Source organism: Phalacrocorax aristotelis, chromosome 1 (assembly GCF_949628215.1).
Source record: "Phalacrocorax aristotelis chromosome 1, bGulAri2.1, whole genome shotgun sequence".
NCBI classification, from domain to species: domain Eukaryota; kingdom Metazoa; phylum Chordata; class Aves; order Suliformes; family Phalacrocoracidae; genus Phalacrocorax; species Phalacrocorax aristotelis.
In genome coordinates, this window is record NC_134276.1 from 23,723,961 (window position 1) to 23,741,996 (window position 18,036).

An 18,036-nucleotide genomic window follows, 5' to 3' on the forward strand; every position below is an offset into this window, starting at 1 on the left:
TTCTATTTACCCTAGTAGACTGGTTGGATTGGGTCTTTTTCTTTCTTCATTTTTGTCCTAACAGATAAAACCCTAGTATTTGCATTTGCAAGTTCTGAGAAAGCAGATTTTGTACATTAATTGGTAAATTATCATGACATTTTGCAAGGCTGAGAATTTCATTCAAAACCCTGTATTTAACCACAGCTGAACTGCCTTATTCATCCATTTTGCTGTATTGAAGTGAAAGCATCAAGAACTGTTAAAAAGCGTAATCTTACCGTTAATAAATACATAGACTGTAGATTCCTTCTTCTTTTTCACTGGACTTGTTGGGTATTTGCAGCTATAGTTTCCAGTGTCACTTGCTTGAGTTCTGCTCAAGGTCAGGCTGCTGCAGGACTGTTTCCCATTCCTTCCACAGGCATATTTAATTACTTTCAGCCTTTTGCTATCCTTACTTAGAGTTTCAGGCAAAGACCATGAATGAACCATTTCCCCCCTGCAAATACAGATAAGGAAGCAGAAACAATTATGTTGGGCTGCAATTATATAGCTCCAGTTCCCAAGCTTTCTTTTTTATTATATCAGGCTATTTCTGGCATTCTCTTTTATCTTGTTTTCCAAAAACAACAACAGAAACAACAAAGAACTATTAAACAATTGCCATTGAAGTTCATTCCCCACCTTTCCCCACAACATAAGGTTTCATTTTTTTTTCTAATTTCAGTTACAGAAAAGGAAAGTGTCAGGTGTGTGAACTCCCAGCCAAATTATCAGAATCCAACTCAGCTGGTTACCTGCAGGTGAGATTTAAAGTCTGGCCTGCTTGAACAACATGCTGTGTGCCGCTTATGCTCAGCTCAGGAACTTTTAATTTTGATCCTGAACTAGATCCTAGAAAAACAAGGGAAAAAAAAAAAAACATGTTAACAATGATAAATCATACTGTTCCCAGTCCACTTGCATTTATGATGTTACACTGGAAGGGGAAAGCAAAGAAAAGGGGATATCCCCCTTACCACGCATACTCCTTTGTTCTGAGCACAATCCTGCTGTCCTGACTCAGGACTCGCATAATCTTCCATGAGAATTACTCAGGAAAGAAAGTAGAAATGAAAGCTGTGCAAGTTTCAGTCAGTGACTTGCTCTCAGATTGCTTGCTGAGCATACCATGAAGAAAAGTTCAGGACCTTGCGGCTACACGTCTAACCAAGGAAGCATGCCCTCAAGCACTGCTGGCTGCATTTCCTTAGGAAACACTACCATGGCAGCCCCTTCCATGGGAAGGGCAAAAGTCAGCCACTTCCATGGCAAGAGCCATGTATTGACCTCTAAGATACCAAACTCTAACTCAAACAACTGGCTGCAAAGCTGGAGCCGCTCTGGAAGGAGTGAGAGGGGATTAAGGATCTTCCCTTCCTGACTGAAGGTCACAACACTTTTACCTATGGACCCTCACTAGCTGCAGGCTTCCTACCAGTGAAGTGGTGTCAAAAGGTAACTGGACAGCTCTACAATAAATTATCAGAACAAGTTCAAGGCACCCTCCAGACCAGATTTGCTGCTTATTGAGAAAGCAAGCATGCCAACATGGCCCCAGTCATGGCCAGGCCATTCTGGTATGGGTAGAACCCTGGGCATCAGTGTAACATGAGATGGTTTAGGACACTTGAAAACATCCAGGCAGGCTTCTCACAGGCCATGTAAAGGCAATTTTTAGGAAATCCATGAAAAATCCCCATGTCAGAAGACCAGAGGAACACCAGACCTTCCATCTCATCAAGCCAGCAAGGGCTAGAAAGGCCCCCATAACAGGCTATGGCCACGAAAGCTTTCATGGCAAGCAGACAGAAATGCATGCCTTAGAGAAGAAACAGTCCTTGATCCATCCCATTGCCCTTGCACTGACAGCAAAGTGTTCCAGAAGCTAGGAACATAACAAGAAAATATTTTGAAACAGTTAAAGTTGAAAACGTGTTTAAGTCTAAATCTGGACCCGAGTGCAATTTATGAAGATTTCAGTGTTGTGAGAGAAGAGCAGAGAGTACCCCAGACCACTTTACTCCAAAGAGAAAGTTTTTCTTTGTCAACATACAAGAGAAGCAGCAAAATATAAACAAAGGCAATGTGGATTTTCCACTAGAACACAGTCAAGTACAGTTTCAGTTTAGTTATTTGAAGCCATTCCAAGAGGTCTCTGCCACAGGCAAACATGAACAACTCTATGCACCAAACATAGCAGAAATACCTGAATCTTATTTGGCTGCTATGGATCACCCACTGGAAAGGCTTCCTTCTTTCACTGACTATAGAAGGAACTTTTGGACATCAACTCCAGCTGAGAATGGTGGCTAAATTTTGGCTGTATAAACCTCCCAAAATCAACGGCTGCTCCAAATTCAGCAGTTTTCACCCACCAGCACATGAGGCCTCTGATTAGATGATGAATGGCAAAACTTGGTTCTGAGATGTGGACTTGAACTCCTTTGGTTTGAGCAAGGCCTCCACTTTTGGAGAGAGATGTTGAAAGTACAAGGATTTTGTACAAAAGGTAAAGCAGCACTGCTCTCATCTGCTGGTTTTGGGGGTCTTTTCTGAGAAGCCAGCTATGCTCCATTTGTCAGTAAGTATTTCCTACTAATTCCTTATAACTTCAGTGGAGACAAAAGACCTAAATCACCTGGACTACCTAGCACAATTCATGAAAAGAGCAAATAGCAGATTAGATCTCTAAAACTGTTTGATAGAGGTTTCAGAGACCTGTTTCTCTTCCTTAGCAATACAGGAAATGTACAGTGTAGGGGTTAACTAACTTTTAACATATCTTTGGCATCTAAGTTATATTGATCTGCATTTTTTCCGTTTTAGCCCTGTATATATCTATTTAAGCTGTGGCTCCAATAGTTTTTCTGTATATACTAACATCCACCCCTATTCAAAAGAAGATTTAAAGCGTACACTTAGACATAGACATAAACTAAATTATAGCTCACTTAAACAGGCTTCAAGCAAGGGCATAACAAGTTTTCAGAGTAAAGAGGTCCTCTGAACTGCACCACAACTATTACCAGAAGTTTGAGTGGTCATACTGTACAAATACACAGACTTCCTCCTTGATTTGTCTAGAAAATCATACTTCTAACTAGAAATATTAAGAGGGGGGAAAAAAAGATGAAGCAAATCTTTGAATAAGCAATTTATTATGTGATACCTTGCAAACACACATTTTTCTCACCTACCATTTAAGGATCTCAGCTCTGAAATGCTGGGTCTGCCAAATAGCGCACTATGCTTTTATGGGATAGTCTCTTATAGATGCTCATGATTTATGAGTCTACTCATTTGCAGTTCTGAAATAATGTCCCTGAAAGTAACACTGAAAATTTGAGATAAGATGTTACAACAGTTCAGGCAGCTTCTGTGAAGAGCAACCCAGGCTCTTTGGTGGAGAGGGTTTGCCAATGTCCTCCAGCTAAACAATCTGAGTTTCATGAAACCACCATATTCCTGGATTTCATTCATATTCCTCTTGTCATTCCAGAATTGGAGGCTCAGATGCTCTCCCAAGAAGGCAGCATTTATGTCCAGCTTTATGAATCTTGTTCCTTACTTCAGTGGGGAACCTGGCCTTAAGCTTTATACAGATCATCTTGTCCAACACCCCTGCTTGAGCAGGGATGCCTACAGCAGGGGGCACAGGGCCGCGTCCAGGCAGGTTTTGAATGTCTCCGGGGAAGGAGACTCCACAGCCTCCCTGGGCAGCCTGTTCCACTGCTCTGGCACCCTCACAGGAAAGAAGTTTTTTCTCATGTTCAGGTGGAACTTCCTGTGTTCCAACTTGTGCCCATTGCCCCTTGTCATGTCACTGGGCACCACTGAAAACAGTCCAGCCCCATCCTCTTGACATCCACCCTTTAGATATTTATAGGTATTGACGAGGTCCCCCCTCAGTCTTCTCTTCTCCAGGCTGAACAAATCCAAGTCTCTCAGCCTTTCAGCCTTTCAGTCCCCTGATCATCTTGGTAGCTCTCCACTGGACTTGCTCAAGCAGTTCCCTGTCCTTCCTGAACTGAGGGGCCCTGAACTGCTCCTTATTTCAGCATCTAGAAAAGCTGAAAGCACGCAATGGTGTTTACAAACAGTTCAACAAGTATGAAAAAACGTCAGTAATGGTCTGCCAGAGGAAACCATCAGGATCAAAGCCCAGCTGCTAGAGTTGCAACACTCAACCCAGTTGCTAGAGAGCAACACGTCTGTTGCTTCCAGTGTAAAACTGATGCAAAGGTAGAGAATCCATGTGAGTGACAGGCGCTGAGAGCAAGGCAGAAAAGCAAGTCTGCAGTGCCTGGTCATGACTGCGGTGCTGAGTGCTTGGCTTTGCTCCGCACCAGCACTGGCACCAGCACCCTGCCTAGGAGCAAAGCCAGCCACACAGCACCATGCCCATGCTTGACACATGCCGGGATCAGGAGACCAGCACTGGGAATGTGGGCTGCTGTTGTTTACAAAGTCTGCCAAATGTGAAGGAGAGGAAAACATTATAAATGTTACAAACTTTTGTCTCGGTAACTCTATGGGGATATAAGCAAAGGCATCCACATTAAAATCTCAAGATCTATCTTAAATCAAGCATACAAAATAAGACAGCCTGGAAGCCTGTATGTCAGAACAATTGAAAAAAAAAAAAAACAACCCACAAACAAACAAACCCTAATCTTTTCACCCCATCCCGCAGGCAGAAAAGAAACCCAGATATACTGGAAACATATTCAAGCTTTTGCCCTTTTACACATATTACGTATATCTAAAAGATACTGCAGTATTTGTAAATATTGTGAGTGGGATCTTAAGGAGTGCTTAGTGTTTGTCTGACTTTGCTCTCATTTATATAAGCCAGCATTTCATCATTGATTTCAAGTATATTTTAGAACCTTAACTCCAGTATTTGATCATATTCATACTCATGACCTAACATCAATATATTTGGCATGGTATATCAGATTGGTTATATATTCATTCGTTTAGTTTTTCACTCACAAAAAGCTGAAGTAAAAGATCCTATTTCTAAGCCAATATTGTTGTTTTGCAAGTATGCAAGACATTGCTTTTACCAACAAGATGCTAAGTCTTGAAGAAAAATAGCTGTATTTGACATCCTATCTATTCATGGGTCATTAGCTTCCTTATGTTTTTAAATGCTTCAAAACTGATGCAGAGTACAAATGCAGTAGAGTTTGACATGTTTACCAGAAAAGAAAAAGGAAGGAGAATAGCAGGGAAATTCCTACTGTCAATATTTAGAAGTAGATTATGCCTTCGATGTACCTTCTCGGTGCATTTCACTTGACACTGTCTTTTCTGAAGGGTCATGGCTCAACAGGACACGCTCACTTATCATTGCGCCTGTCACTAAGCGACGATCAGCAGCCTACCCTCACACTGACCTACATTGGGGGTGCAACTTCTTTTCATGTGACAACAAGAGAACTAATTAATCCTGATAACTGAAGAATCTCCTCCCATAGGGAAAGGGGTGATTTTTTTTGTGTGTGTATTCTATTTGTTTCGGAAGGCTTATTAGGTACATGTGAAAGTGAGTCAACAGGATTGCTTAATTAATGAGCAAACATTAGTTTAGGGTGCCAAAGTTAGCCATTCTGTCTAAAATAAGGGAAGGAGAAATATTTTTTTTAAGAAAGCAGAGGGTATATTCTGTAATTTGTAAAGGAAGAGAAGAATAAACTTTCTTCAACTATTTTCTGCCTTGCAAAAATGGTGATGCTCTTCTGAATGAAGTAAATAAAAATTTCATAGAATCATAGAATATCTCAAGTTGGAAGGGATCCATAAGGATCACCGAGTCCAACTCCCTGCTCCTCACAGTACTAGACACTGATTACAAGTAATTAAAATGAAAAAAAAGATAAAATAAACGAACACGTATATATTTTTCTAATATGATGTGTGAGTTCAGTTCTACAGACATCTGAGTAACCATGCACGTATGATCAAACTTCCACTGATTTTAGCTAAACCTCCATTTCTCTGAAAAGGATAGATCTGCTGAACTTACAATTGGGACCATGTTCTGGATTATTATCCCCATTCTGATTTTTCCAGCTTTTACTTTTAAGTTTCCACTTATACACTGTGAATTTCTGCTATCTTTGACTAAAGAAAGTAAACGCAAAAGCTAACTTTATGGTTTAGTTGAAAAAAAACATATGATATTAGAAGTTATTAGACATTTCCTTAAAGTAACAGGTTTGGTGGCTTTTTACTTTTAACATCTTCATAATTTGAGGCTGAGTGACTGCCTTCCAACCACTCCAGTTATCCTGAACATGTTGACTAATCTTTTTTCACCTGCACAATGAAAGGTTTAGAAGAACTATCAGTCTTTGTAACTTCACGGTATACAAAGAATCTGACCTTCTGGGTTTAAAGTGCCATCTGTGGGCAATAATGTTATTCATCATGAAGTAATTGTTTCAGTCATTGTTGGATTTGCACGTGTTTTAAGGCTTGTTAAATATAACTGACTCTTTGTGGTTTTTACCATCAAATATCATTTCCTCCTGATTCAAACACATTCAGCAAAAATGTGTTTTGAGGAGGACACTCCTGAACTGGAAAAAAGTGCACATGATTTCTTAATAGGGTCTTCACCTCTCTGTGCTCCTTGAAACACAGGTCATTCAGTTCAAATGCAGCCCAGGACTTTACTCTTGCTTATGAGCACTTCCTTATGAGTCATCCCATTGAAGGGACCGGGAATACCCGCGTGTGTGCAACTAACAAGCAATTGCAGAACGTGGCTGAAATGCTTAGGACCATGGTACCCAGTGGGTTGACCTTCAGTGCATCTCCAGTGAAAATGAGCTCACTCTGATCTGCAGCACCTTAAACCAGAGCATGGCCACCAGCTTAGGGGCATACAGCTTTATTCCGTTCTGTAATTAAATTTGAGTTATCGGTAGTTTTCTGTATTTCAGAGCTCTTCTTGGCAAGCTATTGTATTACCAACTCTTCTAAAGGTACTTCAGGCCATTCATGGGTAAATATAACTTTTTTTAATGTTGTTAAACAGTTGTACCTATCCATAATAATTACAATTTCATCATTACACCAAATCACTCTATTCAAAAAAAAAAAAGGGAGAGAGAAAAAGGAACTTGTGGTCAATTCTGAAGATCCATTTAAAGTTTTGATTTACATGTGACCATAAGGAGAAACACTGACCAGCAGTTCCTCCTAGTTTAATCAACACTGAGATTCCCATCAGCATCAATACTTGCATTTATAAGACAAAAAAAACTTCTAGGCAGAATTGTCTCAAAATTGGAGTGGTGATTGGAAAATTTTTTTTTTCCTGCCTGAAGGGCAAAAGCCTGGCCTGGCCCTGCCACAGGGCTAGAGGGAGAAGGGATCACTCTGGATAATGAAGCTTTCTACTTGTGTGACTGCTAGTGGCTGGGAAGAACTGATACTGGAAGAAGCTACTTATTCCCCTCCATGGCAGCAATAGGCCCTGTTTCATCTATGTAGCCTGGGTTTCTAGTGCTCAGGCACAGGCAAAGCAGGCAGCGCAGTCTGGTTCCTGCACCCAGAGGTAAAAGCACCATCTCCATTGCCTGGACTTAGAAACAGCCTCCAGGAAAGACCTACAGTGCCAAACCATGAGCAACTCTGAGGTGCAGAGCAGTATCTCCAGGTCTTTCAGATGCCATCTAGGTCCCCATCCTAAAGGAAACATCAGAGTCCTTCATATACCTAATTTCATACCACTTCTCTGCAGAAAATCCAAACATCCCACCTAAGGTCTGCAGAAGCAAAACTAAGACAGCATACCTGTGAGGTAGCAAGGAGGTATGCCTATGCCCCAAGCTGACACTGACAGTTGTCTAGCAAGCTCATGATCTGAAACAGCAAAACATAACTTCTATTTCCGTCAAAGCAGAACTTTGCAAGGCAACTAAGGGCTATGGGGACTTGCAAGGGTTAACAGACCTGTTAACCAAGGGTTCTTGGACTCTAAGGTAGCTTTGTCCCTGTTTTCTGTTTGCTCTTGTGCAAAGAGAAGCACCCTGTGTGCTGGTACACGGCCGGCAGACAGAAACACAGTCAGGGCAGAAGACATGGTTCAAGCTGTCTCACTCCTGAACAGATCTATCACACATACAGGCCTCTGTTGTGGCTGAAATGTGTTATCATTTGCTTTCAAGATCAAGAAAATTGTTGGAAGCTATTTACTTACAAAGTACACATTGATGTATAAAAATAATCAGTTTATTGATTTGTCCCTTCCAGGTCCAGAAGGGACATTCTGAATACCCGATCTGATGTTTTGCAACACATGCACAGTTATTTCTGGATCAAATGCTTAAATCTGATTAATCTCAGCTATAATTTAAGAATTTAAAGTACCATTAGGACATAACAATCAGCCAAGAAAATGGATAGGTTAATGGATGAGAGCACTGCGCTGTTGTATGATACAGCATCCTAATAGAGTCTGAAGAGCATAGGGTTTATTACAGCAGATTAGAAGTCCTGGGCAGACTAAAATGCCTTGACCCCGACTTCATGCCCTGGAATTAAAAATCAGCCAGCAGGGCAAATGGATATGCTACTACCCAAGAGAGGTCTTCACAGGCACAGAAAGATGTGTATGTCTATTATCTGAGCAAGTGTGTCCTTCCCCTCTCAGTTCTGGACCTCAGAACAAGTGAAAAGAGTTTATTTACTATCCCTATGCTTTCGCTGTCCCTAAAGGTGTATACACACTGATAAAAGATCAGATGCTATAGAGGCAAAGCAAAACGCCCTGTAGCTAAAAATAGAGCAAGTACAATTCTGATAGCACTTCATTAATGTTTCTGAGCCGTACACACTATCATGCCAATATGTTAAAAAGCTGTAAATGTAAACAAATATTTATTTCCCCAATAAATATCAAGTACTTTGCCAGTATTTGCCCCAGCTAAGTAAGGCTGTGCTTGCAGAAGCCTGTGGTAAAACCATTTTATTAAAGAGCTGGGGGGGAGGTGGTGTTAATTTAAAAATTCAGATCTGGAAATTTAACAAGCTGAAATCACAGTTGGTTATTTGAAATAAATCTGGCTTCTGTTACTACCAATTGAAAGTATTACCATTTCCCATCATACCCAGGCAGCTGGAAAGCTACAAAGAGAGCCAAGGCCATGCAGTTCAGTGTGCTGTGCCCAGGCAATACCTGCCTGACTAGCTTCACCAGCTTGTCAGAACAGTGTGTCCTGTCTGCCCTAAAGTCACCAGGTCATTCTGAGCATGGGCACAGGCACTTTACATAATGCCACTAAAAAAAAAAATTTAAAAATTTAACATTCAGAGAGCCTAGGAGGAAAAAAAGAATCTTAGTTTCCTCTTTTATCCATCCAATTTTAATGAGTCTAGAAACTTAGCATCTGACATGAGCACCTTTGCCAACATCTAGCCTGGTGAAGGTGCTCATTTCATTATCTATATAAGGGGAAAGCAATCACAGGGAAGGATTAAAATCAGCTGTAATCACAAATTTTTTATTCCCCATTGAGCATATGTAATTGAAAATGGCAATCCAATGTACAGTCTGACACCTCCATCATGGACTCTCATGGGATCGTCACTTTGGTAAACCACACCAAAGGGGCAAACTGCACAAATATACGGTGTGCATTGAGAAAAACAAGAGCAACATCACAGTTGTGTCCACCTTAGTCTGGTCTTCCCTCCAACAGAATGAATGCTCATCTTAAAAAACTAGGTCTGCTGAGGCTGTTCTCAGTAAGGACTGGTTGTAGCAGAGCCAGGCTGTAGTGATACTTTCACAGCCACATCCAGCACAGGTCCGTGCGGCTCCCATATGTACCCCTCCACCTCGACGTGCCTGTCCTGGCCCCTCCAGGGAGACCCTGCTCAGGCCATTGCAGATGAGAGGCGGTTGTGACTCCATCTGCCCATTCAAAATTGATGCATGTGATAGCCACTGGCATTCACCCAGGAGTATGGTTTCATGCCTCCACACAAGATAAACCTGTGCTGCCTAAAGTAGAGTGGGTAGCCCTAGCCATCTTATGTCTGTGAGCCATCAGGTCTACGCTATCACTTACTGACACATGTCAGCAACCACTGCACCTCTGCTCTAATTCCACCATGAGACATCCCAGCGCATAATCATCAGTTTGATATTTTTTGAGGAAAGTTTATTCCATTAACTAGCATAGCAGGAAAGTATTGATATGGTATCAAAGACAAAGCATATACATTAAAAACAGACTGAAAAAGAATTTAAAATTCCTGTATAGACTAAGGCGGTAGATTTTCCTGACCCAATGCAATTTACTTACCAACTTAATGATTAAGTTTTGTCACAGGTTCCCCGGCAGGACAAATTAAGCAAAATGTCTAAGCAGACAAACTGCCTACCTGCCAGTAGCCTGCCAGCTCAGCCAGCCACACAGGCATATCAAATCCATTTGGGGCTCTACTATCATTGAGCTGTGCACACAGACATAAATTAGGAACTAAATAAAAGAAAGGGTAAAACAAAGTTGCAGAATTTCCACTTTGCTGAAGGCTACCGGTTACTGTTTCCAATGCTCCACCATTATGGCTGAACTGTCCTGTAACACTCCAAGAAAAACAAAAGACAAAGCTGGGAACTGACTTTCTGTCCACCCTACTTTAACCTATCAAACAGAGCTATAACCAAAAGCCCTGGGTTCAAAACAAAGGAAAATAACTATATGCAACACAACAATTTAAACTAGAGAGGTGAGAACCAGAACAACTCTCACTGAACTGGAAGGAAAGTTTGCCAGAAAAGAGGGCTCCTTTGCAACAGCTCAAGAGGCTGAACATATTCTGCAGTTAAATGATTTTTAAACTCAAAGTCTATGGTAGGTGCACGCACAGAAACCTTCTGGCATGCTTGCCTATGGCTCAATTTACATTGGGAAATTATAAACATTAATACTTACAAAACAGATTAGGATGAACACTAATTATAGCACTGGATGCAACAAAGACAGTCAGGTTTTCACCCCAAATGCTACCAACACAACAAAAGAAGAAAATTCTTTGTATTATACAATATAATGCCATTTGATCCCACTATGTTATATCCATTTGCCATAAACATAGACAACACCTAGATTTTGACAGACACTAATTTTAGTTTCCTTGACCCTCAATCCCACGGTTTCTTAGTAAATAATAGTGGATTTCAGATCATACTACAAAAAAATTTCCTCTCTGGAGAATTTTATCAGATAACTGCTTCCTGCAAGGTTCCTTGAACCTCCCCTGAAGATCAGATGTTGGACTCCACCAGAGACATGACACGGAGCTAAATAGAGCCCTTGTCTGATCCAGGATGGCAACTCTCACGCTTCTGTTAACATTAGTCCGCGGTGATCCTGATGAGAGGTTTTTCCACAGAGGAATGACAATGGGAACAAAAGGGGCAAATTCCTTTGCTCCATGGCAGGGAAGAATCCCACAGGAAGGATGCTTAAGCGAACTATGTGAAATTGTGAAATTCCTCTCATGAAACGCCCTCACACTCATCCCTTGCCTCTCCCCACGCACTAAGCAGGGGGGCCTGTTCCCAGAGCACAGGCTTCCCAAGGGAACCTCCAAAGAGCAGAGACATCTGCTCAGGGGTCCCTGGCTCTGTGAGGGCCGCCGTGCCCTGCCCGCTCAGCCTCCTCTTCCAGACACGGCACGGAAATAACGTCACCACATTGCCACAGCATCTCCAACCCACTGAAGTGACAGAAACAGCTTCCTTCTAACCACTTCCTCATCTTTCAACTGCTCTAATGGCAAAGAGCACCTTGTTTCAAGGCCGTGGCTCCAGAAGAGGGAATATGATGTAAAAGATATTGCATTTAGGAGTGCTTAGTGCCACATAGCAGTGAATGTTGAAAGAGTAGCCCCACGGTCTAGAAAAGTATTGGAATCATGCAAGCAGCTATCAGTGTCAATCCCATCACATTGGATTGTGGTCTGCCTAAATATGTTATAGGGGTGACTTAACATTGTGAATATGAACGAATTGACATTGGTACTGAAAATCAACAAGGATTTGATGGAAAAACAATGCAAAGTGAAATCAGGTCATGGTGAACATGAACCTTTTACTTCTCTGTTAACACAAGCCAAACAAAAATCTGGGAAAGATGATGAATAAATCAGTTAACTGTTTCACAAGCATCTATAATAGTCTTGAATAATACAGATGCGTCACGAGCAAAATCATCCTCCTCTTTAGGCTGGCACATTTCCACCCACCGTGCCACAATAAAAAAAAAACAAATACCAAACATGACTTAATATAGAAGAAACAGTCATCCACACTCCCAGTCCAAGTTTCTCCATACATCTCAATGGCTCAAGACTTAGGTTTCAGACAAAAGTACCTCTGAAATGTATAGTTTCATATCTCTTTTCCCACACCCTTGTATTTCTCAACGTTATTGCTTTACTTGGTTCCAGCATGAATACATTCTGCTGGTCACAAAAGGCATGCTATTGTACCATGCTTGGCTTTGGAGAGAGCACTAATGCCTCTATTTTCACTTTCAAACTGCTCCTTGCAGTATATCTTTTTCTTCTAACCACCAGGATTTAAGTAGTGCTGACCTCCAAGCATGGGGGAATGAAACTGAACTTCCACATTCTGATAGGAGAAAGCTGCGTGGGCACCTTCCTGACAATCACTGGACCATTTTTAGGATGAGCAGTTCCTACACAGTGGATTAAGAAGTCAAGCCATTCCCAGCTGGGAATGCTTGGGAAAGGTTGTTTCTCAGTTGCAGGAATATGCATAGTAAGGATGCATCACAAGGGCAAAGAGAGAGGAGCCTGGCGCTGTCCGTGGGTGGAATTCATGCTCAAATATACACAGAAACATTTCCCCACATTCTTACAAATATTGATAGAGGGACAAAAGAGACTTCTGAGGGGGTGGGGGGTGAGATCTAAAGATAAAGCATGACTTCCAAGGGAGCAGTTTGCTTCTTGAAGGTCTCACACCAATAGAAGAGACTTGCCTCCAAGAGCGGAGGTGACTGTAGTTGGGCACCTTATGCTTCATGGCAAAGCTACTCTTACAGCAGTCTCGCTTTCTATTCCCTCTAGGGCTGCAGCAGGAAGTGCCAACCCCTAACTTTGGGGGGTTCAAAGGAACAATTTTGCTGACAAGGGCCCACCAGAGCCCCACTGGACACAGACTTCTGAAACGCCAAACCTTAACCCTCATCCGCTGAGCTTCTTCCTTTCCCAATCTCAGTCAGACATGAAAACTATCAAGTTGATAAACACTGTGCTTGAAGTTTCCAAACCACATTAAAGTGTAAGGACTCAGCAACTGACCTGGAAATCTGGACAATTTCCTTTTGTCCTATACACCCACACTCTGTGAAGGGCTACTGGTTTCTGTCTTTGAAGCATCTGACAAAAAGTAGTCTCAGCTTGTTTGTTATTGTTTACATGTTAAAAAAAAAAACACCACTACAAAAAAAAATCCTCAGATCTCCCCAATGGCAAGTGTTTAGGATTTTAAATACATTGGGTGCTTCAGGATATGAAGATCTTTACTAGGACACAGGCCAAGTCCTGATTTCCTCCAGCATGAACCGTAAATCTAAAAGATGCTAGCCTAGCTGAGAAGAATTGCTCCAGATTTACACCAGCTATACAAGAATGAAATCTGGCTTTGTGGAGAGCATATGAGCAACACACCTGTCTGGTAAAACATCAGTAAGTGATGTAAGTGATTTTCTTTAGCAATGCCGGAAAGTTTAATACTTAAATCCCCATGTATACCTTTTTTAAAAACCTGTGCTATACAGCAGGGTCTAACTCTTTGACCTTACATTAATGTAGTCTAGAATTTTTAAGAGAACCCAGTTTCCATGAAGATCCAGAAGAAGTGGGAAACTGAGTTTTTCTGGACTCCATTAAGATCTCCAGCCCTAATCCCAAATTAGACCGCTCTAGCTGTGTGCCTGTGCAGCCGTTTCAGCTGAGTACTCAAACCAAACTGAAACCTTAACGTATGAACTTCCGCCTGGAGAGCACTTTGGGAGAAGTCAGGTTAGTTATTGCAAGAAATTAACCTCAGCACTGATTAGATTTGACCTGGAATTTCTTCCTTTATTTTTTCCAGCTGACCATGAAATTGAAAAGTTCATCTTTCGCTGGGGATTTTGATGATCTAGTTCCAACTGGAATAACTGAGATTGGTATAGCACTGTTCACAGATAAGATTGTAATAGGGTCTATTTACCTTCTGGCTGTTAATTGTGAGGTATTGCTTCTGTGTGGACAGCTGGAAATAAAGCCAAACTACCTCCCTATGCTTCTGGAAATGTGGCCACATAATCCTCGACCTGGGCTGCAGAATCTGATTTTTTCAGGGTTTAAACCCAGTCCTTCACATTCCCAAATGCTATCAATTAAAACTGTTGTCATACAAAGACTAGGATTGGGAGATTGAACTTAATATAGCAACATTTTCATGTTGACCATTATGAGTAGTCTTTAGCATAAATGTATGGGATACAATTTGTGAAGTAAGTATATACATACTATAAAGGAAACCTATGTGAGCCCTATGCAAAACACAGGCAAAAGTATCGGTCTTCCCAAAGATAGCCAAACCACGCGTGTGCCTAGAAATACAAGAAAGCCAAAGTGCCCAACACTCACATGTCAAAGAAACATAATTTCATTAATCTCGTTTTTCAAATGGGGACTCTTACAGCTTGTAGCTTGCATGTTGCTTTGGGGAAATTTAAATTATAAAATAGACATCTATATAAGCTGAAAGACGTCCTTCTGTTGCTTCCTTATGAAGCTCTCTCTAGTAACTCCTGACTATTTCTGTGAATCTCCTCTAGTATCTGCCAGTAAATGGAAGCTCAGCAGACACCCGCAGAGACTGAATTACAAGAGTGGACCATATGGCAGTGATGAATCGAGTTTCATCAAGAGCACTTGAAATGGGAAGTGTTGGACAGCGTGAGTAAGAGCTTTAGGTAAATAGGCAGTGAATGAGAGTGAAACGGGAAGTGAAGCATAGGGAGATGCGTGGAACAAAATATTCCACCACTTCAACAGAGTGTTTCACTTTGAAACTCTCTGTGCAAATGCAAATGTGGAGAGTTTTACCACTGACTCAGAAGAAACGTGATCAACCTACCTGGGATGTCCAAACAAAGCTGTGCAAGGATCATTTACTTTCCAGAAGAAGACAACGGAACAAAATCAGAGAGTTTGGAAAAGTCTAAATTCTGATTCAGAACACAGTCTATTGCACATTTAAGGGGGGCGATATAAATTTCCAGCAAAACAGTTGTAAAGGCACTCAGCCAAACTACAGAGAAGCATCTTTCTGGTGCCTACCGCACCTGAGCTGACCCTGGGATTTGTGCCCAGCACCCAGAGCAGCTGGTTTCCCTCTAAAAGGGGCAAGTTTTTCCCATTGGTATTGGTCAAGGCTGTGCATGTCCCTGACAGTCCCTGGAACACGAAGGTGAACCAGGGTCTCTTACAGCCCCTGGCTCAGAGAGTCCACCTTCTCCCTGGGCAGTGGGTTTGCCATGATTTGCACAATGGAAAACCTTTCCGACAGGAAAGAGGAAGCCAGTCCCCTAGCCTAGCTGGTCACTGCAGGAGCCCATGTGGGAGCGGGACACCGAAGTTCAAGCTCAAGCTGTGAAGGAAGCCTGGCAAGGATTTGAACCCACATTTCCTGTATCCAGGGTGGGTGTCCCATGCCTGTGCCTATTTCGTCCTGGGCATAAGAACCTCCTTGGCAGAGACAAATAATGTGGGGAAATTAGCACTTTCCTGGGGAAAAGAAAGAAAGAAAGAAAGAAAAAAAAAAAAAAGAGAATACCTATCTATCTATATCAAAGTTGATGAATCAGCACTTCCCGAGCAGGAAAAAGTCCCGTCGGAGCGGCCCCGCCAGCTCCGCTCCCGGTCGGCCGGCAGCGCGGGCAGGGCCCGGGGACCGCCACGCCGGGGCCGCTGCTGCGGGGTGGCGGCGGTGCGGAGCCGACCGAGCCCTTGGCAACTTGCGTGGGGCAGCGTGGCGGGCCGGGCGGCCGCACTGCGGGAACACTGCCCTGCCCGGCCACCGGCCTCAGCGCCCGCCACGGGGAGAGCTCGGGGTTTTCTCCTTCCCCGCCCGGGTCTTGCTCCCTCTCCCAGCGGCCGCCAGACCCGGCGGCGATGCTGCGCGAAGCCGCGCACGGCCGCGCCCCGCGGCGCACCTGGGAGCCCCGTGCGGGACTCGGGGAGCCCGAGTGCGGGAAGGGCTGCGGGGTCGCAGATCTGCCCCGCGGGGCAGCCCCACAGGTCGGCAGCCCTGCGGTGCGATGAGCCCACGCGGGAGCGGCCCGTGGCCGGCACCCCCGCATCCCCGCTCCCAGGTGACCAGCAACGCAACGCAGGGACGCGCTCCCCACCACGGCGCTCCGGCCCAGCAGGGACGGCTACTCTCTCAAAGTAAAATAAAACTCGATTCAGAGAAACAAGTCTTCGCATGGATCCATGCCGGCACACGCAGCCTTGCGGGATGCAGGCGCCGGAGAGCAGCTCCATCCCGCTCTCCAGAGACACCCACGCCGGGTCCCCGCGCGGCCAGCCCCCGCGGGCGGCCCCGACCGACGCTCCGCCGTCCTGCCCGGGCGGGAGGCAGCAGGACCTGGGGTTTTGCGAAGGAAACAGGCACCTTTCCCCGTTCACGGGCAGAACGGGGAGAGGCTGACACTTGGGAACAAAGCGGGGAGGAAAGAAGCCTGCCCTGCAGCCAAGACATGCTTGCTTTCCGCGGTGCACCGGTAGGGACATCTCCCAGGACGGCTCTCCCCCGTGCCCAGGAAAGGCTCGCCTCTCTCCCCGTCGGCCCCGCCGCCTTGCCCGGAGGAGGGGAACCACCGCGGCTCCGCACCGCCGGCACCCCCGGGGCGCCGCTCCCGGGACACGCCGCCGGGGATCCGGAGGCTAAAGACCGCTAGGGATGCGGCGGTTCGCGACCCCCTGCAAAGCGGGGATCGCCTGCCCAGGGGAGGGGGCGACAGATGGCACCATCCCACAAAGCGGCGTGCGTCGGGGCCGGGCAGGGTCCCGGGGGGCGCCGCCGAGGAGGCGCATCGTCGCTGCGGGAGCGGGGGCTGGATGGGGCAGCGGGTCCCGGCGGACCCTTACCTGTGAGCAGGAGGGCGGCTGCCAGCAGCACGGTCCCTGGGAGCAGCCGGGGGAGCATGGTCCTGCCCGCGGCAGCGCAGGGCTCTTCCCCTGCCCACGGCAGCGAGGCAGAGGCAGAGGCGCCGGCTGGGCTCCGACGGGCTCTCCTCGGTCGCGGGCTCCTCCTGCGGTGCTGGAGATAACGGCGCGGCGCGGGATCCGCATCCAGCAGCCCCGGAGCCCTCCCCGCCCGCCCCGGCCCGCGGAAAGGGAGTGTCCGCTGCGAGCCGCCCTGCCAGCTTCACCTCCCGCGGACATCAATTACCAGCCAGCCTCAGCCCCGCTGATTTATAACTTCTCCACCCCTCACCGCGCACCCCTCCGCCCCCCCCCCCCCCCCCTCCGGCCCACATCCTCCGCCGGGAGCACGCCCTCCCCGGGACGCGTCCCCCGCCGCCCGCCCGGTCGCCGGCAGGGAGTTTCCAGCCGCCGGGGCCGCCGCGCTGCCGGGGCACGGAGCGAAGCGGGGCTGGACGCCCGCCCGGCCGCCGCAGGGCTCCTCCGGGGAAGGAGCGCACCGGACTTGGCAAGTCCCGGAGCAAACGCGAAGCGCTGGGGTCCCCGACCCGCAGAGCCCGGCGGTCCCCGACCCGCAAAGCCCCTCTCTTGCTCCGCAAGAAGACCCCGGCAGCGCCGCGTCGCTTCGCCGGCTCCTGGGCCGGGGACCGGGTCGGGCCGGTGCTGCGCAGCCTTTCCCCGGCTGCCGGGCACGATGCTGGGAGCGCCCCCAAAGTGCTGCCCAGACTCTGGGGGCCCGGGGCTCCTCTCCCC

At 45.5% G+C, this 18,036-nt stretch overlaps 1 protein-coding gene across 2 annotated transcripts in view; it reads right to left on the reverse strand.

Moving 5' to 3' along the window:
• Positions 1-17,425, reverse strand: part of FLT1 (fms related receptor tyrosine kinase 1) — a 112,355-nt gene extending 94,930 nt beyond the window's left edge. For both annotated transcript variants that reach the window (XM_075084226.1, XM_075084233.1), the window contains exons 1-3: positions 17,227-17,425; positions 780-876; positions 261-481 (exon numbers count right to left, since the gene is read on the reverse strand). In XM_075084226.1, coding sequence (XP_074940327.1) covers positions 261-481; positions 780-876; positions 17,227-17,284 — 376 coding nt within the window. In that variant the 5' untranslated portion in view covers positions 17,285-17,425. The remainder of the gene's footprint in view (positions 1-260; positions 482-779; positions 877-17,226) is intronic.
• Positions 17,426-18,036: the final 611 nt, after the last annotated feature.